At 37.9% G+C, this 25,283-nt stretch overlaps 1 protein-coding gene across 2 annotated transcripts in view; it reads left to right on the top strand.

Annotated features, from left to right (window-relative positions):
• Nucleotides 1-25,283, top strand: part of LOC131682567 (discoidin domain-containing receptor tyrosine kinase B) — an 840,338-nt gene that overhangs the window by 341,754 nt on the left and 473,301 nt on the right. For both annotated transcript variants that reach the window (XM_058964138.1, XM_058964139.1), the window contains exon 2: nt 9,477-9,820. In XM_058964138.1, coding sequence (XP_058820121.1) covers nt 9,706-9,820 — 115 coding nt within the window. In that variant the 5' untranslated portion in view covers nt 9,477-9,705. The remainder of the gene's footprint in view (nt 1-9,476; nt 9,821-25,283) is intronic.

Here is a 25,283-nt window from a genome sequence, read left to right as displayed (position 1 = left end):
CAATTACCGGTCGACGAGCTCCGAGCAAGTGTGGTTCTTTGTGAAACTTGCCGATCGCTCGCTGTTCCTGTTTGTCGTCTATTCCCCACCTGCTAGAATTGGCGATTCCAACCTGATCGCTGTACATATTTCCTCCGTATCCTATCCTTGTACTAGAACGAACAATTAGCGCCACCCTGGCAATCAACTCCCCTAAGGCGATTAAAAACTGCCAATCAAACACATTTAAAAGATTCTCGAAATATAAGACGAAACCACTACTCTCAAATAAATAGCAAAGTAAACGAGCATTTTCCAGACCACCGCAGGTCGAACGTCAACTGAAACCTTAACCTGAGTCGTTCTGTAAGCATGTGAATGAGCAGCAAAAAGAATCTGGGTTACCATCTTGTATGTCATTAAACGGAGTTTTATGCACTGACCTAAGAAAATTTGTCAACCGTTCTCCGACAAATTTTCAAGCGTTTTTTCCGACGAGCACTTTCCACCACAGGAAGTCGTCGCTGCTGCGAATCTCACTTTTTCTTTAGCACGAACCATCAACCAAATTTGTGACGGTGCCGGAGGTTGAGCGGTAAGCGTGACCGCCGCCCATCCCAATTAGTCTGGGTTCAATCCCAGCCGAGGTTGTTAAGATTTTTCTGAGGTGAAAAAATCTATGGTCACGTCTTCTTCAGAAGGGAAGTAAAGCCCTAGTTCCCCGGTCCATGAGTTGATGGGTCCATTTCTGGACCAGATAGTGGAGAGTCACCTATCTGGTGTCGGTCTTTGGCAATACTTACTAACAAATATCCTTCTCCCTTGATACTTATGGAGTGCGCAGTAGTATATACGGCCTCTAGCAAAAGCAAGTATCGGACTAACATTTCTTCTCTTTCCTTCCGCGATCTACGTTCGGGCCTCGCCGGCGCCGGTATTGATCAATGAACACTTTAGAATTACCAGGAGTTGCACATTGAGAAATGTTTCGCTCCTCCCAAGCATAATTATCTAGTGATTCTTTGTGACTAGCTGATGGACCAGATCGATAACGGAGTAGCAGCCAAGGGTGGTCGCATAAGCTCAAGTTCAAGGACGAACCAATGAATTTGCGTCGATAATGCTGCTATTCTTGCAGCAAACTCCCAACTGAGAGTACCTAGTTCTATGGATCCAGATGGTGTATCCTCGATTTTTGTCAAAAAGTTCATCAGCGGACTTCTTGAACCCCTTCAACGAGTCTTCGAGCTATCTCTCGCTACTGGAATATTTCCTACTTGTTGAAAAGCGACTCATATGATTCCGGTCCATAAAAAGGGAAACAAATCGAACATCGATAATTATTGAAGAAGTTGCGATATCTAAACAATTCGAGCTGGTTGTTTTGGACCTTATTTTCTTTCACTACATCGCAGACGACCAACATTTTATGCCTAAACGATCGACAATGATCAAACTGCTCTCATTTACAAAGTATGTATTCGATGGATTCACTGACGGACTGCAAATTGATGCTATTTACACGGTTAGTTCCACCTGTGACCGCATAGAGAGCACCAACACTAACTTTTCATATGAGAGAGATAGCATGTCGAGAAGTTTGGAAGAATTATTTTAAAATGCCTGTAGAAGACACTTAATTTCTATCTCTTTCCATTGAAAAGTTATCGCCCTCTATGCGGTAACATGTTGAACTAAAATGCTCTACCCAAAACATGACTCGTATTATTTACTATAATTCTTCGGAACATATTATTAAGCTAAACTTAACCATTATTTCAGAAAATGCATAGTTCGTAGGAATCAATCGTTATAAGTTCAATAACTTCTTTTAACGAAGCTGGATAGACTAGCAGTCTTTGACAAAGTTGTAGACAATTAAATTATCTTTCTTGTTTTCACTTGCAGTGATAATACAGTGCATACTGCGCCACCTAGCGGTGAAAATGCAAGCTAGTGGGTTTTCTCCATGTTAATTGTCGAAAAAACCCATGCAAACTTCAGGCATATTGGTCCGGTAGCTAGACTTGTCCGATTTGCTTCAAATTTCGTGCAAGTGCTCCTGGCAGGCCTAGGAATCGATTCAGGGGTGGGTTGGGTGTTGAATGATTAGAAAAAATAGAGTGTTCTTGATTAAATATGAATTGATTGATTTTTTTTTCTCTCTCTTTTCCCTAATTTCTGATCCTTCTTTTTATGTCATAACGAACAAAAAACCGATTTTATCCACCTATCAGTGAGATGACACATTTCTTACACATATCACTGTTGTACTATTCATTAGTTTGTCGAACACACGCGAAGTTGGTGAGCAACTAGATGTAAGATTAGCAAAGTTTCGAGTCCTGCACGAATAAACAGAATAAATTAAAGAAAAATAATAAAACAAATGAAAATTTAAAATGATTATGAAGCAAAAAAATAAAAAAAGTTATTCATAAAATGGATAGAATGATTAATATAAATCAAAATAACAAAATAAATGAATAAAATTAGCTCAAATGAAAATTAGACTATATTAAAAAAGTTATGAAATTAAGAGAGTTAATTAAATTGTTTCAAGCTAACAAACTGTCATTTGATAATACACGGAACTGAATAAACCGAATAGGGACCATCCATAAATGACGTAGCATTTTTGAATGATTTTTAACACCCCCCTCCCCCATCGTAGCATTTCGTCACAAACTTCTAAATACCCCACTGGTAATTACGTGGCTTGACTGTAACTCTACCCCCCCCCCATGTCGCCCCAAAATTTAAAAAATAAAATAAAAAACGATTATAGTTATTCCCCTTTAAAAAGCTACGTAGCATGACAAGACCCCCTACCCCCTGTGGTCACACATCATCACAAAATACAAAACTCCCCCCTCCCCCATATAATGCTACGTCATTTATGGCTGGTCCCATACATATAATGAAGAAACTGAGTAAAATATATGAAATATGGGAAAAATTAACAATTTAATAAAATGATTAAAATAAATGAAATAAATTATATGAATAAAACAAAACAAACAAAAATAATTGAATTAATAAGACAAATAATATGAATTAAATGGATAAAATTAACCCTTTCATACCAAATATTTACCATACCATTCTGCAACCGTTAAAATTAATAAGCGTAATAAGAAGAAACACGAAAAAACTGTTTTGATCAAGATAGATGCTTCTTTAGCAGTGTTGGAAGCTGCTCAAATTTTACATACCAAACCTTAATACACATCTCCTGCAAAGTTTTCAACGGTTCGATTAGGCAGAAAAGGTAGCCAAAGGCAGTCTAAATTGATAAGATTTATCAGTTTTCAAACATATTTGAAGACAACGAAGATATATCAAACTATAATTTTTGACAGATAGTTAAAATATCTCTGACAGCACTGCTCCAGTGGAATCCAATCAGAACAATTGCAATAACTTCAGTTCTACTGATATTTCTTGTAACTTTTAGCGCTCAAATAAACGGTGATAGTCACAATTATTAGTTTTATAATATATTATATTATAGCTGTTTGAAAACGTTGTTGTACATAAACAACAGGGTAAGCAAATGGTTGATGAAAGCAATAAAATGAATAGAATGAATAAAATAAACAAAATGAAGAAAGTGATAAAATGAATAAAAAGGTTTTCTTTCTATACATTTTATTATATTTTTCATTTTGTTTGTTTTTAAACAATAAAATGATTATAACAAAAAAATCAGCGATATTAAAAAGAAATAGAATTAATAGAATAAATTAAATTGTGCCTAGATAATGTTCTAGATAAAATGAATGACTGAACAGAATTAGTCAAATTATTAAAATGAATGAAATGAGTGAACCGGAAAAGTAATATAAAATTGCATAACATGAAAAAAGTGAATAAAATAAGTTAAATGAATGATACGGATAAGATGGCTGAGATAAAAAACTGATCAGAATGCATACAGAGAATGAAATGAATGCAATAGATAAAATGAGGTCAAATAAGCAAAATAAATATAAAGAATGCTACATGAAAAAAATCAATAAAATGAAATGATCATATATTTAAAATAAGTCAAATATTTCAAATGAAAAAAATAAACTAAATGAATATAATCCACGAAATAAATGAACTCGAAAAAATGAGCATTTGGAATAAAATTTAAAGAAAGTTATTTAAATGAAGAAAATGAATAAAACGAAGTTCACGAATTCGAAAACCATTTTTTCAGAACATTTTGGAATGTTTTGTGAAAGTTCCATTGCAAAGAGCACGTTTTCGTTCTTCTTTTCTTCACGGCGTTTTAAGATTATCTGGTTTTTCTACTTTTTTGACGGGCCTTAATTAGTCAACAGGAAATCTAGAAGTTTGTCCTGTAATTAAAGGATATCTTTTTGGTCACACATATCCAAAAATGATTTTGGTGCAAAATAGAATTTCTAGGTCCAGTATTTTAACGCGTAATTAGAAATAGTAAACTAAGATAATGCCACCTGTAAATAGTATTCATTTGCATTGAAGTATATAGAAAAGAGTGTCAAGTGTCTATGATATGTTGGCAATTAAGGTTCAACTGACAAAGCTTGGAAAGCGGCCATTTTGGAAAACGAAAAAAAGCAGTTTCTTACCACACCGTTGGAAAAATCTTCATGAAAATCAATCACCAATGCCCCGAATACATTGATTCATTTTTAGAAAGATTTTCCCAACGGGGAAAAAACTGCTTTTTTCGTTCTCCAAGATGGCCGCTTTCCAAGCTTTCTCAGTTGAACCCTAAATTATTGTCTATGGCAAAAAAACCGTACATTCAGTCGATTACAATGCAGTATTTTACCACCCATCCTTATCACTTGCGAATTGTTTCATTCGTTATTATCGTTCTGAAGATATGGGTCTATGAGTCCAATACAAAACAATACCATGACAAAGAAATGATTCAAACTACCAGAATAAGTATATGAATTCACAAAAAAGCCAGTGGTCATTGAAAGTGTTCTTGGACTGCTTTTGAGATACGAGCATTCTTGAAATTACAAATCTTTTTTTTGCAAATAAGTATGTCTAATTGATCATGAAAAATTTATATTGGGGTTTTCAGTACAACTCAGTGTTAGTTGTAATTACACAGTAGAATGTATAACATAAATTCAGTGAGATCAACTATCTGTCCAATGCATAAACTTTGATTGTAATCCTCGCTAATTTACGTGTAGAATACGGAGCACTCAAACGAAACGTCTATTGAAGTATCCAATGCCCCACCGGGTCTTTGGGCGCCATTTTTCCCGGATCTAATTTGCGCATAGTTTTGCAATTTGATCCGTTATTTTTCATAAAAGTGTATTCCAATGCAATAAAAATACATTTTTAATAATATCAACCCAAAACAGATGTTCTTAATTTTAATTCTACAAATGAAGAATGGTAAATGATGATTAGTGCTGTGACATTATTTTTTTATGCAGGGCTGATTATTTACATCTTTATTATACATTATACATAATACAACTGGCGCCATAATTAGTATAACATAATTCTAGCAAAAGAACATAAATTTCCACTAGAATTTAGTTATTCAAATATACAGTTGCTCTCGGTTATGCTACGAGTATAATATGAAGATGAATTATATTAGAAATCTATTTTCTCGCTACTAGGTGGATTACTACACCATCCAACGTCTATCTTACGACTGAACGCAATGCTTATTAATCCACCGGGTAAATACATCAACTCTGGACAAATTTTCACTTTTAAGTGAATTTACACATAATCAATGTCTTTGGAGTGACTTACGTATTAATTTTTGAGTAATAGTTAATACTTTATTAGGTGAATTCACAACATGTTTTCGGATTCGAATTCCTTGAATCACGTAGATGTGTTTTCATACCCGGATATTCAAAATCGGCTAAGTTTTGCCCCTAAAACACCAGTGAAACAATACTCTGTATATAAAGGTCTCATTTTTAGTTAGTGAAAATTGGTAAGCAAGGCATAAAAATTAAATTCAATGTTTAATATCTCCGCCGCTCGTGAACGGATTTTGACAATCTATAGCTTGCTCGAAAGGTATTTTTACAAGGTTTCTAATTATGTGTACACGACTACATTGCTTTTTTCGAAAATTATTTGCTTTAAGCCCTTTGTGTTTTGACAAAATCATCCATATCTCAGAACGTAAACAACATATCGAAAAACAAAAATAATAATGTCAAATGACAACTTTAGGCCTTTCATGAGAAACTAATTTCGTTAAGATCGGTTTAGCGGTTGCTGAGATAATTACGTGATATTAGTGCATTTACATACATACACACACATTCAGACATTGTCCCAATTTATCGAGCTGAGTCAATTGGTATATGAGACACGGCCCTCCGGGCCTTGGAAAATGTTTTCAAAGTGTGAGCGAATCCCACACATTTCTTTTGTAAGAAACGTAAAACGGGAGAGTGTCGCATACTGAAAACATTTTTTTTATTTCGATTATAGAGGTTTTAACCTTCGCCTCTTTTGGTTAGAAAAATCTCTTTTGAAAAATTTCTAACCCTATGTGCGGGGTCGGGACTCGAACCCAGGTGCGCTGCGTACAAGGCAATCGATTTACCAACTACGCTACACCCACCCCTGAAAGCATTTAGTCGAAATGTTAAAAATCAACCAGTCGAAACGTTTTAGTCGCTATCCGTGATTACCTATTGATTCCTTTTCGCTGTAAGGTCGCGTCGTTTTGAAACTTACATGGCACAGTGTTTTTAAACGTTTTCGTGCTCAAAATTAATAGCGTCTAAACCGTTATCTTTAGAAGTATAGTTTGTTCAGAGAAGTTGTTGTTCTTATGATTTCACATCCACAGAAGTATACCGTTCAGCGATTAATTCACCTATAAGTGATATATGAAATTTATTTTCCGAACTAATTCAGATAAAGACTTTGTGTCTTCAGTAAAGTTGTAGCAAATGTTACTACAAAACAAATTGCCGAAGACACTATATAGCTATCTTTAATAGTTTACAAGTTATGGAACATATTATATAGAAGACCCCTTAAAATTAGTTTTTTCATAATAACTTTTTTAGACATTCTCCTATCTTCTTGCAATCTTCCACAAAGTTGTTTGCGGTATCAAAACACATATTTTTGCCGAACATAATTTTTTCCTATCTGTTGAATTTAAAAAGATATTCTCAATTTTACGATATTTTTGGGGTAGCTTCCACCTTAAATAATTCGTTAAGGAGCAAAAAGGAGCAAACAACATCATAACATACTGAAAGTACTAGCTTTTTACTTTCATATAGTGGCCCGATTGTCAGTCGACGCGATTCTCCCCGAGTGTTATGTTCAAAACAATATCCCCTCGCAGTGGTTTAAAATAAATGTTCAAGCGCACTACGATAAACAGCTTCATATTTTCATAGTAAATTGCATAAAACATATTCATCAATTCCCTAAAAAGGAAAAGGGAACTTTGACCACAATCAAGATCAAAGTACGAAACGTAGCATATCGTGCGTTCAAGAAGTGTGTCAAGTGAAATTTAAACAATCAGTGGATACTGGTAAGCTTGAAAAAAGATGGAAATCCCACGAGAAGGTTTGTTACTGTCTTTCGTTACATTTATAATGGAGCTTGATAAACGTCACCTGTTCACAATGTGGATCCTGTCGTGACTGAAGCTCGGGGTTACACCAAAGCTCATCTGGCGGAAGAAGAAAGCTTTGAAGATGACGGAGAAAACCATTATTAAAAATAAATTTATTTATCTAATTTATACTGAAATTATCGACATTATTAAACACATTCAAATCTACACTTCGATTTTTGAAAGGCAAATCTATGCAATTTACCATAAAAACATGGAGCTGTTTATCGCAATGCGCTTGAATATTTCATTTTATACCACTGCGATGGCATGTTGTATTGATCATAACACTCGGGGAGAATCGCGTCGACTAACAATCGGGCCACTATATGAAAGTAAAAAGCTAGTACTTTCAGTATGTTATGATGTTGTTTGCTCCTTTTTGCTTTTTTTTTTTAATATTTTGACACCAAGTTGCTTTTTAGTTGGGGCACGATCCAATTAGCGAACACCCAATTTACAAACACCCCAACTAACGAATTTGCGCGCCAAGAAATGATAAACATTTGTGGTTCAGATAATAGCATAAGAGACTATGGATTGAAATTTATTTCCGGTCGCGAAAAAACTGGAAGTCATTAACCACTGTAATTGACCGGAGTACTACTTCCTACTTCTGCGTCCCACTCATCTCGACAGATCACAGACAGATTTGTTCTTCAGACAAGGTACACAATATAAAAGTGCTTTTGTCGTTTGCTTCGGACTGACTCGGGCAGAAGCAGAAAGCACTATTAGGCCGATGACAATCTGAAGCGAAAAGCGAAGCGTTTGCGGACGCGTCTGATCACTTTACATAGTGTTTTTCCGCGTTCGCCCCGCTTTTAATATGACAGTATTACGCGTTCTACATGCACGCACCAAAGAGATAGGTCAAACGCATTCGCTTCGCTTACCGCTACCGCTTCGCAAATCGCGTAAGCATGTCATCGGCCTTAGTGCTCTACGGAAAATAGCAATGTTCTTTAAAATTTTCTCTTCAATTTGTTCAAACCAAACGAAATGCAAGTTTGTTAACAGCCGCTGATATACATGTTTTTTCTTTAATTTATTCTCGAACAATTTCGGCATTCTGGCTACATACCTGCGAACAAGTCAGGGCAGCAAATAATGCCGTCACCTACTATACTGCGAGTGGAAATTATTGGCCTACTACTTTGAACTTTTCCGAAATCAAACTGATGCAGCCGCACCTTTTGAAGCATGGCCAACCCATGACGGAGTCCGGCGAGCAGTGCAGTTGGAGAATCCGAACAAAACGTGTGCTTGCTTACGAATGATCCGGTCGTCGCTGAACGCAAAGTTTTCCGAAAAGAGCGCGGAAGCATCGTAAAGATGGATTTAATTAAAATTTATGATATCATTTATTCGATGTAATTAAATACGGAAAAGCGTAGCTACAGCGACCATCGGAGGTTCATTTGTTACAGTATCGCACTTCAACAGAAGTGTGTCTGGAATTATTCGAATTGGTTTTACATCGCATAAAACGAAACTAACGGAGCCTTGAACTCTGTCACGTCAAAGTTCTTTGTGTTTAACTGCACAAAATGAAGATTGGCAGGACCGTCTACGGCACTTTTCATCTTGTGTAGTAAAATTCAATGCAAACCTGGAGCCAGCGCAGCTCATTCAAAGTCTTTTACCATTTGCTAAAAGTCTGTTCTCAATTAATATTAATTGCACGGTCGGGGCTGTAAATTGTGTGATACTAAACGGCTGACGGTTCGTTTGCTAAATTTAGACCCATTCGAAGCCGTAATGAGTCGCGCGAAATCTGATTCAACTTTCCACGTGAAACATTCGCGTTTCATGACGTTCACATATGGCACAAATTAAATTTCCATCCTTTCTTTCCGTTCTTCAATTGCAGGCCACGATTCGAAGGAGAGCAAACATGCCGAGCGGCAGAAGTAGTAACAGCAGCTGTGAAGAGCAGAACCTTTAGAGCCAGCAAACATATCGACACGACCAAGCAGCCAAGAATCAAGCACGGGTCAGCAGAAAAAAAAGTCACGAATTCGGAAGTGTTCATCAGTAAGTGCAAATTGGGTCAGTCTTGCTCGGTGCCACCACTCGGGTCAACACTGGTGGATGCAAAAATGGCCGTCATCCGTTCGCCGGAAGTACTAGTCAACGCCGTTACCTGGTGGAACAAATTCGTGCTGGTGCTCATCTTCCTCGAGGTGTTCCTGCACGTTGAGACGCTCGATTTGGGTAAGTGGAATATGCATTTTGCATTTTTGGAGTGTTTTTTTTTGTTGCAGTTAACGAACAGAAAGGTGCGCCACTTATGCGAGTCGGCAGCGAATGTCGGACGGATGGACTTTGAGAAATGAACAGAGGCGCCGAAAAGATTATTGCTCCAGTTTTTATTAACGATTTTCTTTTTCGATTATGGCAAGGATGTTTATTTTTTATTCAGAGTTTTTGTAATCCGCTCATTTTGTAATGATGGCCACTGAACTGCGGTTTAAAACCACTCTATTGACTACAAGTTTTCAAAGCTTTTTAGTTTTGTATATCTAGAATTCGAACGTTGGAAACTGAACCTTTAATGTAAGTACAGCAATGGATATTGACATAAAGTTACTAGAAAAAGTTGCCGGCATTGTTAATTTCTAAGGCGAAGCTCTCATTAAACTTTACGAACTCTCATTAAAAGCGAAGACTACATAACATGAAGACAGACATCTCATTCTTTTCCCACACAAATGAGAAGCGGTAGAGAATACAGCGCCTCTATTATACGGCAGTAGGAAGCTCAATGTAAAAGTAGATTTCACTATAAGAAGTACAACCTTTAGCCGGAAAAGATGTTGCGCTTACTTTCTCCAGATTCTGGACAGAGTTGTTAGTCTTCCTGATATGTGTTTTTTGTTAAAATTCATCCAAACTTTCATCGAGGCTAGTAAGCGAGTCCACAAAAAATTCCACAATGTTTATGATAAAAAATGCCCTCAATTTTAATTCTTCGGGTCGCCGAATCGCCGATCTGGGTCTTTATTGAAGAAACCACAAGAATAAAATAAGAAAAGAGAAAAAAACAACATACGCCCCAACGAGACCGGGCTGGAATTCTTCTGTGGGATTGAACGACCACTGAGCTGAGCTAAGCGCTGCTTCAAGACAAAATTGATGATCGCTGTTTTGGGAATCAGCGAACGGCGAAAGTAGAAAAAAAAACAAAATAAAACAGTCAAATTAAGCGTGTTGAAACCAAACCGAAAGAACTGCGAATTGGTTGGCAGCCGGAAAGATTGGGGTTCTGGAAGAAACATTTAACGTTTTAATGGGCATTGAGTTTTTGCTCGCTGACTTGTCTGCTTGCTTGGACTGTTTTCTTTTCTTACGGAAGGGGAAGGATCAAATAAACAAGCGGCCAATTTGGAGTTAAACAGATGAGCGATTCAACACCCAAACGATAACGAAACCGAAAGGATGAAAATAATTATGAGGGGAGTGTACTGCTTGATGATAGCTTTGATTAAATTTGAAGGTTTAATGAAATGTTGCAGGCCACAATTTACTCGATTTTATGCTGTTGGAAATTAGTTTTCCCGGTGCTATCAAATTTTAAGATTGGGTAAATCAGGAGGTCCCTATGATTGAGGAACCGATTTGTTAGGACTTTTGCGATGAATTTTCCCAGAACTTGATGGACACTCAGAAGTGTTTACGGACAGGAGTGACATGCAGTGTTTATGGGATATATTGTGAGAAAGGCGCAAATTTGAATTAATAACAAACTCGCATACAATAAATGCAATGATAGCTTCGTCTTTGAGAAATTTTTTGAATTTGAGCCCACAGAAAACTATTTGTTGAGTTATGTGCTATGGTGTAAGACTATCGATACTTTTGTAGCGTTTAACTGAAAACTCGCAAGTTACGAACAAGCAACTAACTTTACTGCACAGTTGTACTCGTTGATGGGGACATTTCACACCCCTGATCAAATCGATATAACTTACTTGTAATGAACGAAATTTTGTATTTATTTATTCGAAAATGGTTACCAGAGCGCTGTTACCGGACTCCAACGAATTTTTAACAGTGTGGCGACGGCCTTTGACTTCAACAGGACGCGGAAAGCGATAAAAGTGAAAATGTTGTCAATTTTAAAATGTAATTAGTTTAAGCAACCACCATTGGGGCCAAGGGGCCTGTTGGTGAAGGTAATAAACATAAACATATTGAAAATAATTACAACGATCATTCCATTAATTTTAAAATAACAACAGTTAAAAAGACAGTCGAGACAGTTTTCTTGATGGGATTCTTCCAGACTCTTCAACAATGGCATAGTCGCTACAATCTTCTAACAGCCAATGGTCCTATCTATGGTCCCCACTTAGTAATTGGGACCACATTTTCGGAGTTATCGTCCGAAATGCTTACAGCGAAAACTTGTAACGGAAAAACATGTCTATTTTGGAAAAAAAAAGATTAACCCTCTAGTTCCCAACACCGCATCTAGGCGGTCTCTATAAAAATCTAAATAAAACTACTAAAACATGATTGTATGTTGTCATCCGCACTAGCATTTCTTCCCAACGCTCACACCTTTCATACACCCACATTGTTTGAATATTCGTAGCTTTCTGTCAAAGACAATTGAAGCTCTAAGTTGAAAAGTCGAGGAAAACGTGGAAAAAAAAACCATTTTGTGTTTAGTGGTTATCTTCATTAAACAAATTTTAACTATTTTTGGAAATTTCAATAACAAAAAATTTTTTTGAGTAGTCTGTTACTAGCATTTCACCGTAGATGTGAATTGGTTTAGTGGAACAATTCGGATGTTTAGGTTTTTTGGTAAAATACTTTGCCCGCCTAGAGGCGGTGTTGGGCACCTGAGCGAAAAAAATCCGATAGCGAAAAATGTCTTTAGTGATTACTTACCACACCGAAACTAGCATAATGTGGAATTTTAGCTGAAAAGAAGTATGTTTTTAAAACTTTAGGTGAATGCTGCTGTTAGAATACGGATGTCCTTATCATTTAATTATATTTAGGGGAGTCTGGGGCTAATTGGCGGAATCTTGTTTTCTCCTTTTATATTAGACATATGGCGTTGTCTAGAGTTTTGCACTTCAAGTACTGTGAAATACATTCTCCAATGTGTTTATGTTGCATTACATTTTCTTTCGTACACTTTGTAAGTGATATTGAGTTTTCGAGCGTATTAGAGTGAAGAGCCTATTTCAGTCGTATTAGGCAGCGTGCCTCACCATTTCATTAATTACTCGGAATATAGTTGATGCAATGCGTCAGAATTGGCTCCAATATCTTTGCTTTTTTCTTATGAAACATTATGATAACAAAAATCGCCTTGCTATTTGAAACAATGCGTTGAACAAAGATGGCTAACGCCGCTCTAACTACCGGCTTCTTACGGTTAAGACGAAAATAGGCTCATTACCCTATGTGAAGTTTTTAAATGTCAGTATTTTTGTAATTTAGAGCGAGTTCAAAGCTATTCCGCGAATGACTAGATTTTTCGATAGCGTGCGAAAAGAACATTCCATGGCCGTATATGCAATATACGTAGCCACAAAAAAATTTAGTTTGTTTACGTCGAAATTTGACCTGAAGGATTTCGAAAATTCGTTTTTACATACGAAGTGTGCGCCTAATTTAAAATGCCGGAACATTGAGGCTGAAAAATAATAACAAGTATCGATTGATTTGCACTTTTACTGAAAAGACATCTAGCATCATTGCGCGTATAGTCGTAAGTTGGCGACATTTCACGTATCTAAAATTCTGTAATGCAGCCAACAATCTGCACTTTTATGCAACGCATTCTCTTTTACACGATCTTCTTTAATTAAAATGATAGAATATGATAAGTGAAACCATCGCCAGCAGACCCTGGACTCCCTTACTATAAATTAGAAGTCAATAGTTAAATAACCGAAGCACTAGAGAAATACTCCTTACAGTTTAGGTTATTTGCGTTCTGATGGAGTCCAAAATAAAAGCAACCATCTGTATTCGTTTAAGTTAAAGTAACTAGAAGAAAAAAAGCTATTTTTTATTCGCCCAGATGCCCAACGCAGCCTCTAGGCGGCCTACTTATTTAAAGGCTTTAATGAAAAATCCATTGCTTACAAGAATTATAATTATTATTTTCATTTTTCTCATCACGAATCCGACCTACAAAAGTTTTTTCAAGCCAAAAAAAACTTGGGCACTAGAGGGTTAAATGTGCCGCAGACAACGCTCAGTACAACCAAAACTTCTCTCCGTTCAAGTTGGCCTACGCACTGAGCACCGCCCGTGGAAGATCAGCCGGCGCAAACACTACGTTATGTTCTGCCCGTGGCAGAAAGGCTTGCTTGATAGCCCCAATAATATCTGGGACAATATTAATTTCCCCGATGCGTGGAGGGAAACTCGAGTCGTACCAATTTTCAAAAATGCACGGGACAGCGGGAAAATTCTTAAGAAACTGGTTAGTCGACGGCTAGTTTCTTTCCTGAAGGACAACAAACTACTCAGTGCGCGTTTCGACTTTGGTGGGTTTGGAGAGCTTATCGCACAAGCACGTGCCGACGCATTCCACTTCGATATTGCAGCGATCGATCTTTCAAAAGCCTTACAGCTCCAACTGGCGAAAAGAGATCCTCAACCAACCGCGGGACTATGGAGTAGGCGGAAACCTGGGAAAATTTGACCACGAATTTCTCAACGATAGGCGTTTTCGCGTCGCCATAGGAGGAACTATTTAGGATCACAATAAACTGTGTGCTCAAAAACCTACCAAAAGGGAGCAACATTTTTGTCCACGCAGATGATATCTTTGTTGTGGTAACGTGGCCACACTCCAAACTCGTCCGTCGAAAATCACAAGCTGCAGTAACCGCTTTCGGTAAATGATCCGAAGCATAGGGGTTCAACATCGCACAGTGGTTTAAAACCCGAAAAACGTGATCGTTTTGAATAACTTCGAAATGGTTAGTTATAGCGATATACTACCTTCTGAAGAATTTATGACAATGAGACGCTTCATCTTTATAAGTCAAAAGTTTGATGATTAATCCTCCTATAAGTGAGATTCAAAATTTATTTCTCATATAATTAAAGATAGCAAATTGGTGTATTCTGCAAAGTTGTAGTAAATTCCTCTACAAGAAACTTTACTGAAGATGGTAATAGTCTATCTTAAATATTCTTTGAGATATTGAGCATTATTAGAGGAAATACCGAAAATATCAATTTTTTTATTATAACTTCTTTCCAAGATTTTTTGGAAGTTCAAAATGTTCTACAAAACTATCACAATTGATGAAATACAAAATTTCGGTGAAGGAAGCAACTTAATATGTTGAGCAGATTCTGAGATATTCACGATTTTTAGTCGAAAAATGGCCTACTTTGCACTCAAATAATTCATGAACGGGCAAAAACGGGCAAACCACTCTACATGTATTTGAAAGTACAAGAAAGATGCTGCAAGATTCTGTATGAATCACTTGTATCCGGTTGTATCCATGGCTCTGGTAGCTGTATTTAAAGAATATCATTTATTAGTCTAAAATATTGATACGAAACATATTCGGTAAAACTGTTGAGATACAGTGGTGGTACCTTCGGCAAAGTGTCGGGGAATATTCTTCTTAGAAACATTGCCGAAGACACCAGTTTGCCACCTTTACTAATTTCTTAGATATGGTGCAATATTTATGAAAAACCTACTAAAAGCGATTCATTCGGTAATCGCGCATGCTTTGATTACTTGTTTAGCATTGTCACTGTATAGCGTTACGTCAGTTGTTGTTTATTGGATCGAATGATAGGAACTGCGGTAGGCGAAAGTATATATGTGCTTTCCGTTCGCCCACTAAGACACTTCACATCATGTTACTATGTTTTGATTGCCGATAAGTTCTACTGTATCGAATTTATTGGCTATATTCGGCAAATTTAAGAAACGAAAGATACAAAAGATGAAGGACGGATAAATATTCTAGAGTGAATCAGCAATAAATATGGAACGGAAAACTAGAGCTAGGCAGGATCATATGGACATGATCGAAAAAAAATGTGAAAAATCTTTTGTCTTCTGCTAATAGGAATCGAGCTTTCCACCTGAGTTTACTAGCACTGTCGGTGAGAGAGCATAACTAATCGCCACAAGCGGCCGAGCTTCCCGAGGTTATCCAGCAGGCATATTGGCCTATATAATACTAGACCTCTTGCCCATTTCCCTGATTTGTGCAGCTTCTTCCATATGTCGGGCAAGTAGCTTTCTTTAAGCCAGCGCTGGTTTCTTTCTCTGACTAAGATTTGAGAGTACTTGGGGTTTTTGGTTTTCCAGGAAGTGCTGAGAACTTCTTTTCTGAGCTCAGGTTTCTAAGACCAGGAGCTACTTTCTTCGGGTTAGCACCAGTACCTCCTCGAGCTGTTATTTTTGGAGGACTTTAAAGAAACACCTTCTGACTTTTACAGTGAAATTTAGGGGATGTTACGTGCTCCTTTTTCTATTGCTTCTAGCCACAGTAGAGGACGTTCCCTCCTGGGGTCGATCAGAGTCACATTCGTCATTAGACAGGTTAGTATAGATTCGTAGAGACCTGTGTCGTCGCTATCTTTAGCATTTCCGCTTAAGAGTGCTTAGAACGTCCCTGAAGGGAACGTTTCTGTTTCTCCTCGCGCTGTTTGTACGCGAAGCATGACGCGATCCCATGTGGGTTTCCCCCACGGTAGAGATATTTTTCGACATCCCATCTGCTGGAGTCATCCAAATGGTTCCTACCGCATTTTCCACAACGAGCCTTATTGCTTAAATGGGTGGCCGTATGTCCCAGTTGTTTGCAATTTGTGCAATTAACGATCTATGGCAGAATAGCGAACAGATAGACGAACCTTGTCAAAAAAGAAACAGTTAGGTACACACCTAGAAAAAATAGTGTAAATTTACGTCTCCTGACCCTGACATATACGAGCATCAAAAATGACTTAGTTTTACGTTTGATTTTAATTTTACATGACGCTTAATTTCGTAAATCATGTAATTTTACTCCACACACAGCGTTTGTTCTGAATGGTAGGAAGTGTAATTTTATGTTATTGCGCATGTAAAGTATACGTTTCATGTAAAATTAAACGGAACACGGTAATGTTCCGTCATATCGTAAATTACGGTTTGTTGAATTGTGTCATGTTTGCAATTACGTCAACGATAAAATTCAGATTTTTTTGGTGTGTAGGGAGGACCCGGCGAACACCATCCGATAAGAGTCTGAGTATGTCCTCTTCTCGTCAGCTGCTACTGATGCTGAATGCAAACGTTTGCACTTCAGTATCTTCACTGCCTGCAGAATGGGGTATTTAACCCACTCATGCCCATGTTGTTTGTGGACAACAACGTTTTTATACAGCTGTAACTTTTGATTAAGGCAAAATTTTCTCACAAAAACAAGTAAGGCTAATACATGTGACTATTGCCTTTCATTTGAATATTAACAGTTACAAGGATCAGCTCTAGAACTGAAGTTATTGTGATTAGTCTGATTGGATTCCGATGGAGCAGTGCTGCCAGGGACAGTTTACGTTGACAACGGAAAATGAATTTTTCTTATATCTTCGTTATGTTGCTATATTATTGAAAACTGATGAAACTTATCAATTTAGACTGTCTTTGGGTACGTTTTCCACGCATTTGGACTATTGTAAATATTCTAAGAGAATTGTATTGAGCATTGGAAGGTAAAAATTGAGCAACTTCTAGCACTGCAGGGCAAATACCGATCTTTATGAAAAAAGGCTTTTTGTGTTTCTTGACCGCGCCGTTTTCAAGGAAAAATAGTTTTGAAACCCTGCATGCACTAGAAAAAAGTTGGGCATGAAAGGGTTAAAACAGCTAATATCGTGTGTCAGTAGATCCTCGCAATTCAAACTCGAATCGGTGACGAACCCACTTACTTTATCCTGGTTTGCTGGAACATATACTCTGTACTTCTTTGTAAAAGGCTCATGGCCAGCAAAATCATTAGCTTGCTTCAAACTATGTACCAGCTCGGTCGAATATCGTTCCTTCAGAACGCGGGAAATTTGCTATAGATTCAAGAACTTTTTTATTTTGGCCGGAAAAAGATCACGAAAGGCCCGGTGGAAGAGGATGGGTACAACTTCACATTGAGGCGATCATTTCTGCACGGGCCTATTGTTAAGACAAGAATGGGGGATGTAATATAATATCGGTATCTATCTTGGAGAACGGTATCCAGGCAGCTATCAAGGAGCACTGCTGCTGCACTGCTGGTCGAATAAATGGTTAACAAGCAGACAGAATTGAGGAAATAAATGGCAATACCTCGAAGTGGTGGATAACACATAAGAACGACTTAAAAGCGTATTGGTGCTATTCTTCATAGCCACACTGCATGGACTGGAAAGATTGATTTATCGCTCCGAGAGTCACCGTACGAAATGAGGTTTGTTTGTTAACCAGTGCACAAACAGTATTGCATCTTCGTCCCGGTTGCGCTGTGAAATAAGTCATCCAAAGGAAATGAAAGTGCCCGTACTGCGGGGTAACATCATTTCGATTGTTTTTAAGGAAACTCGTGAGTCTACCATAGTTCAGGAGGCGCAACATCTACTAAAAGACAAAATAGAACTTATTCTCGTAGAAGTGACCAATATTCAGTAGCACAACGTAAAAAACTGTGTATTGATAACGTTTAGAAGCAGGCAGAAAATTTCGTAGGCAAAAAATTTCATTGCGAAGAGCAACATGCAACACGTCGAATATAATGGCAGTGTATATGAAGGATGATCGCCGAAGAGGATTTTAACATGAAGCTCCACATCTTATTTGTGCTAACGCATCGAATCGTACCATAAAAACCTATAACAAAAACATACAGCCTCCAACAACATCACCTAACTCATAAACAGCCATAAATTCTGCTCAGACATTAACGAATGCCGAAAGAATAGAATCTGTGAATATTGTATCCGATCACTGTGCTACGCCTATCTCCAAGCCAACAGCCAGTGCCACCAACGATGAAGTCAATGACAAAAAATACGAATACATAGTTGTAACTCGTAAGTCCAGCAAGACCATCCAATCGTTAAAATCTCAACAACAAATATGATAACTTGAAGGAATGCGGAGTAATTTACTTTCAAGCAGCAGAAAAGAACAAAACAGAAGATCCCCACACCTAGTACCTAATAGGGTAAAGAGCCTATTTTCACCATACTAAGCAGGGTGCCTCACTAATTCATTAGTTTCTCGGCCTACAATCAATGGAATGCGTAAAAATTAACATCAATGGCTTTGCTTCGTTGTTAAGAACCAATATAATAACAGAATTGCGCTGAAAATAGTGAAATTCTCGTGTTTCAGCGCAACGAAAACTCGAACCGATTGCCCCTATTGTTGCTCTACCATTTGACTCCATGCGTTGAACAAAGATGGCAGACCCTGCTCTAACCAACGGCTTCAAATGGGTAGGGTGATAATAGAAACATGGCGAAAATGATTTTATCACCCTAAATCACATATATTAGATTCAACGCACACATACTTACAATCGGTTTATTCATTTTGATTTGTCCATTGTCAATATGAAAAGACCTACGGCTCAGTCAAGATAACGCATTGAAATTATTTAAACAAAAACTTGTTTGTGGTAGCAAAAATTTCGCACATTCGAATTCTGTTAACATGGTTTCTCATGAACTCTTCTATCGAAAGTTCCTTTAGGATGCCCGGTCTTTTATTAAATTTCGGAAGTAACACAAACTGTATTTCAAGCATTTACGTTGGAATGGTGAATATATTTCCAAACAATTCTAATCAAGATTAGGGTATACAGCGAACCAATTTTCAATGTTGTCTTTCGATTAAAAGTGACAGAACACAGTGAAACAGAATAAAACTGCAAAATTCCAAGAAACCTGTCCAGTGCTGCACCATCGAACGGAATACACACGAGAAAAAGTTTCTTGGAATGCAACTGCTCGGACATCGGACAACCAGTCCAACGCCCGTTCGGAAAGGACAACACACTGCAATCGTTTGCATAAATTTAAACTAATTGGCGATTACACTTTGGCAAAGACATCCATTATCACGTGGATTTAATCAGCTCAGGAAAGTTGTACCCCCAAATTAGGACCTCGAAGGATAGATGGCACAGATCGTATTGTTCTGCGTTTAGAGCCATTTTCGCTTCGTCCGTGTAGGTACTCCGGAAGATTTATTGTGTGCAGAACGCTCCACTAGCGCAGAGGACCGAGTGGTGGAGAAATTCTCACCGTAATTAGTTTTAAAAGGAAGAAGCAGATTGCCGCTGAACATCCAATAAAACTATATACGGCTGTCGTGGCTGTTTTTAATAAGAGAATCCCCCAAGACAATTATGTATGCAAATTACGGTTTCATTGTGTCGCCGCGGTTTTCTGCTAAATATCAGATCAGATCAGTTTTTTTTTCGCCACATGGGAGAGCCTGGCTTTCGTTCCGGCGCTGTTCCACCAAACGATAAAATGAGTTAAATTGTACATTCCCTGCTACTATACCTATAGGGTCCCCAGTCCGGGCGGTCATCGGCGATTTATCTTTCAGCGCCAGAACAACGATCCAACGGGCCCCGATGCCGAAATGTTGTGCGAATTTCGGACGCTCTATAATTACATTCATGACTCAGCGAATAAATCAATCATTTACGGCATCTGGGCCAGCACCGTATTCGTGGATATATGTGTATGTGTGTGTGTGTGTGTGTGCGTGTGCGTGTTGAAGTCATCTGCATAATCGCGATGAAAACAAATTAATCAAATGTTTTACCACCTGCGAGTCAATTTGCTTAAATAGGTGAGGCCAGGTGCGACGGATGGCGAAAAACTTTCGGCATAATCTCTTCCGGGAGAGTTCCTAATGGAAGTGCTTTGTTGGATGGCGAAATTTAGTATAACCTCCTGAAATATTTAAGGCTATATACATATACTAGTTAAATCAAATTACGGTCGCCATATTCTCGAAGAATTCTGTCGTGATTTGTGAAATTTATAGACGATAATTTCTGCACAGTCGTGTAGTTAGCTCAAATGGCGCAGTAAAGTGACATTTGTTTACTGATTTCCAGCAAAATATTTATAATATCTCAGTAAACGGTGGGCGTCCAGGCCCGCGCGCCCCGGGTGGGGGGGGGTTGGGGGTTCAATCCCCCCCCCCCCCCCATGAGCGTTTTGAATAACTTTTAAGAATTTATTATCTTCCTGTCCGGGAAAAAATATACTGCAAACCGTTTGGACACATAAAATGTCATTTGAGCTCGGTCACTCTAGAAACAAGTCAATGAAGAAACCAAGGACGAAACTTTGCGAGGGTGGCTGGAAAGGGATGGTTGTCAAGTTGGACGGCTACTCTGAAGGATTGGTTAACGTTTCAACAAACTTCGATGTTAGCAAAAGTAGTGAGTAGACAGCAGATGTCGGTCAGCGGGCTAGCAACGGCAGTCAAGGAGAAAAAAAAACGAAGTTGAAGAAAATCGGGATATCGTTGTCTAGAGAAATTTTATCGCCGATGATTATTCCATTAGAGTGGCAGCGAAATGGATCGCGAAAATGGGCATCGGTATAGGGTGAAATACTGCCGCCAAGATGTTCTCAGCACCAGCTAGCAGATAAATAGGAACGACTAGCATCAAGTAGGATAAGAAACCCGGCGAAGGTGGTTGTAAACAGATGTAAATCCTTATGGTCGACACCCCCGGATCGGTTCGTGTCTCAACAGGGTACGATATTTGCAGCAGATCGCGAAAGTTTGACGGAAAGGAAGGAAAAGTAGCTATGGATAAAAACATGACGATTAACACAAAACAAAATAAGCAGGAACGCAATCCTTACAGTCCATACTTTCTCCAATATACCATCCAAATTAGATAAAATTACAATTTTAATGGAAGATCTATTTGGAGTTAGTATTTTGGAAAATCAAATCCATGTGGAATCAGCGAAAATTTGTTGGCGAACATATTACCATTTACTGATAGAACAGAACTCATCATCATGTTTTACCGCCGACACCGGTTATGTTCTATCGACGACCATGCGGTAAACTTGGGTAAGCAGTACTTAACGGTTGCCCCGGATGGATGAGGATTGCGAGATACAAGAGGTTTAAGTTTAGTTGGTTGGCTTTACAACTACTACACACCAAACCGAATTCACCACGAGCCAGCAGGCAACGCACAGTGGTCGGAAATGCCAAAAACGTCACTAGAGGCCAAACCATTGTATATATTCGTAGGGTATCTTTGGAGGAGTTGTTCGTAAGAATATTCCCCACAATCTGATAAAAACTAAATTGAAACATGGCTTACTATGATTGGACTAGAAAATTTAACTTTTTATCCTGACGAGGTAGAAAGATGGTGTCTTCGACAAAGTTTTAATTTTTTTTGCTTCAACGAAGTTTTAATTTTTTTTAATGAATAATTTTGTTGAACAAGCTTGTAGGACTTAATGTTATCGATTTATAGAGCGTTTTCTAAGGCAAACCCTTTAAATTTAGCTTTTTTTTCGAGACAAATGTTGAGCTATTAAAACCACATAATATTCTTGAAGACTACATGGAAAAATTAAATTATTGTTGAAGACTGCATATAAAAATTGTACCTGAAATCGGAGGCGCGGTGCACACCTCTTGTAAAAATACTCATTCGTTTTAGAGTTATTGAAGAATTTTAAATTTTTTACACCAAGTTCAATTGCGTATAAGAAAGAAAGGTGCAAACCAAAATGGACGAGCAGGCATTATTTTCAATGTCCGGACTACGCATAATAAAGGTAAGAAGGTTTTAAGCTCATTTTGTAATGTTTTTTTACTTGGGTATTTTTACTTACAGTCTTCAACAATATTATGTGGTTTTAATGCCTTCACATTTGTCTGGAGCACGGTTTGCACGAAAAGTCACAGTGGAAATAGTTATTTAAAAAAACTAAATTTGAGGGTGTTGCCATAGCAAACGCTTTACAAATCGATAACATTAAATCCTATAAGTTCAATTAATTCAACAAAATTCTTTATTACGAGCTTTTCTAAAACTTTGCCGAAGCCATCGTAGTAAGCAATGCCTAATTTTAATTTTTAAAAAGGTTGTGGGGAATATTCTTACGAACAATTCGTCCAAAGATACCCTGTGAATACATTCGATGGTTTGGCCTCCAGTGAATTAAGTTCACGTTTTTGAGGGTTATCGACCACTATGCAGCGGTGTCTTTTGATGACTCCTTCTCGATAACAAACATTTACTCAATTTGTTGAGCAGAGTCGTTTGGTTTACAAGACTAGGTCCAGGTCTCTGAAAAAATCTTCAAAGTTTGAGGGTTTCTATACGTTTCTTTTAAAATAAACGTCAAAAAATCAACCCCCCCCCCTTGAGAATTTTCTGCGCACGGGCCTGTGGGCGTCTGTCTGGAGTATGTGCATTGCTTGCTTCGGATGTACCTTGTGATGATTAGCCCTCGAAAATCAAGTATAAAGGTATAGTGGTACATTCGTTGAGAATTTCAGAGAAAAAATCCCGTTTCGTTTATGACAGATGCCTTTTTCTCCATACTTTAACATGAATCTGTTAGTGTAATCTGAGCTAGTGCGCGATGCCCAATCGTGTAGGCGGATTTCCGTCATATCATTGTCTATATACACTGGATCTTGGTTTCGACGTTTTCACATTCGACGTCGTTTTGCATGTTGTTCTTTGCTACGAAGCTTTCTGCCTCGGCTAAAGAATTGAACGTTATCAATATATCGTTCCTTGTATGCTGTAGTTCTATGTGTGATACTTCGTAAACACAAGCCACCTTTTTCACCTTTCCCGACTGTTTTATCTCGCGCTCTATAGATCTAAGACGGGTCTGCGTAGTTAATCGCGATTGTGTTCTCCCGTAATGAGCGCAATTTATTTTGTGATTCACTCATTTCACTCACAATTTGGAGGCAGCTGGTCTTCGCTGTTTATATAGCGTACACATAGCAAAGCGGCGCGGGTAGTTTTTGTTTATTTGGTGCGCTTTCTGACTTCTGATCTGTATGAGATGAAAAAAGACTGAATAATAAACATTAGTTTCTACGTATGCTGCTGCCTCGAAAATGGACGGAACAATTTTGGCGCTCGCAGGCATGGGACAAACTGTGACTCGAACCGTTCGTTAGCCATCCACACTCACCTCTCAAGCCTCTCTGCTGGCAGAGAAAATGAAGCAAGGCAACCTGGTGCAAGGAGCGTGTCCGTGCTGAAGCTGCAACAAAAAATAATGAAGCAAATCAATTGCATTTTTGTTCTATCCCTTTCACTAACGGTTATGTTTATCGTGGGCCGCTCAAAATTATTTCATATTCTCGTCGCGAATTAAATCGATACCGTTTTAGTTGTAGTTTCAGATTGTGTACTATTTTTAAGTTTTTTCGAGATTAATTGGTGCTTTTTCTTATTGCTTGCTTGTCTTCTCTAATAATAAAATTTGAAATTATTACATTTTCGACTTTTATCGCTATTCTGTGCTATATTTCTAAAACGTATTGCAAGGCACCTAATGAGTCTCCGAATTCCAGCAGAATTTTCAATTGAATACCTATCCCTACTCTCAATCTCCCTCCTCTTGTGACACTTGTGGAGTGAGCAGTAGTATACACGGCCTCTAGTAATTACACGTGTCGGATTAACATTCCTTCTCTTTCCTGCTGCGATCTAAGTACGGTCTTGGAACGCGCTGGTATTGAACTTTGGATTATTGAATGATGGTTTGCTTCTCCCATGCATTATCATCTATTGTTTTTTTTTGCAATTTCAGCTAGTCTTAATCAATAACGGAGTTGCAACCCGGGGTGGTCGCACAAACTGGATCTATTGGATATCCGATAATAGTAGATTTTTTATATTCGCACTGCTAACAGATTTATTCTAACAGTAGAACGAATTCCTACTATGAGCTACCTCAAATGAGCGACTGAAAATAAAAGTCGCAAGGACAGAACATGCTTCGTAAAACTCGTTTCAAATACATTAGAATATAAAAACCGGGTATAAACTTCAAGCATGAAAATCAGACTGGGACATTTCTTTGTAAGAGTCGGATAAAAAACATTCAGTAAAAGAACCAGAAAGAAATATATCCGATTTTTACAAATTAGTTTTTGTTGGCCGACTTTTAATCTTGAACACCAAGATATACGGATGCTCCTACGAGCGATTTATTTATTTTAAAACGATTTTTATACTGGAGGTTCATCCTTGCCGAGTTTTATGGGTAAAAACTTTTTAAGCGATTCTTATGCTGAAGAATTTCTGTCTGATTTTTATGCTTGAAGTTTATTTCCGATTTTTATATTTTAATATATTTGAAACGGGTTTTGCGAAGCATGTTCTATCCTTGCGATTTTTATTTTCGGTCGCTCAAATGAACGTTATTATGGGATAAACATTAGCGAGTAAAAATTCCACAGGGTCCGGCACTCCGGAATGACAGTTCGAAATATTGTTTACAAGCGTCCAAAAACATTTTTTCAAAAGTTAACGCAAAAAAGTGAACCAAGAACGACTGAAACCCAACGTTTCGAAGTTCATTTCGAACATAAAATAGCTCTCAAATTCACCCGATGTGAATTCATTTTACAAAACATGATCCATATTAAAAAATACACTAGCCTCGA

Source organism: Topomyia yanbarensis, chromosome 2 (assembly GCF_030247195.1).
Source record: "Topomyia yanbarensis strain Yona2022 chromosome 2, ASM3024719v1, whole genome shotgun sequence".
Classification (NCBI taxonomy): Eukaryota; Metazoa; Arthropoda; class Insecta; order Diptera; family Culicidae; genus Topomyia; species Topomyia yanbarensis.
Note: the sequence above shows the minus strand (reverse complement) of the source record. Positions and strands in the feature narration are given on the sequence as shown.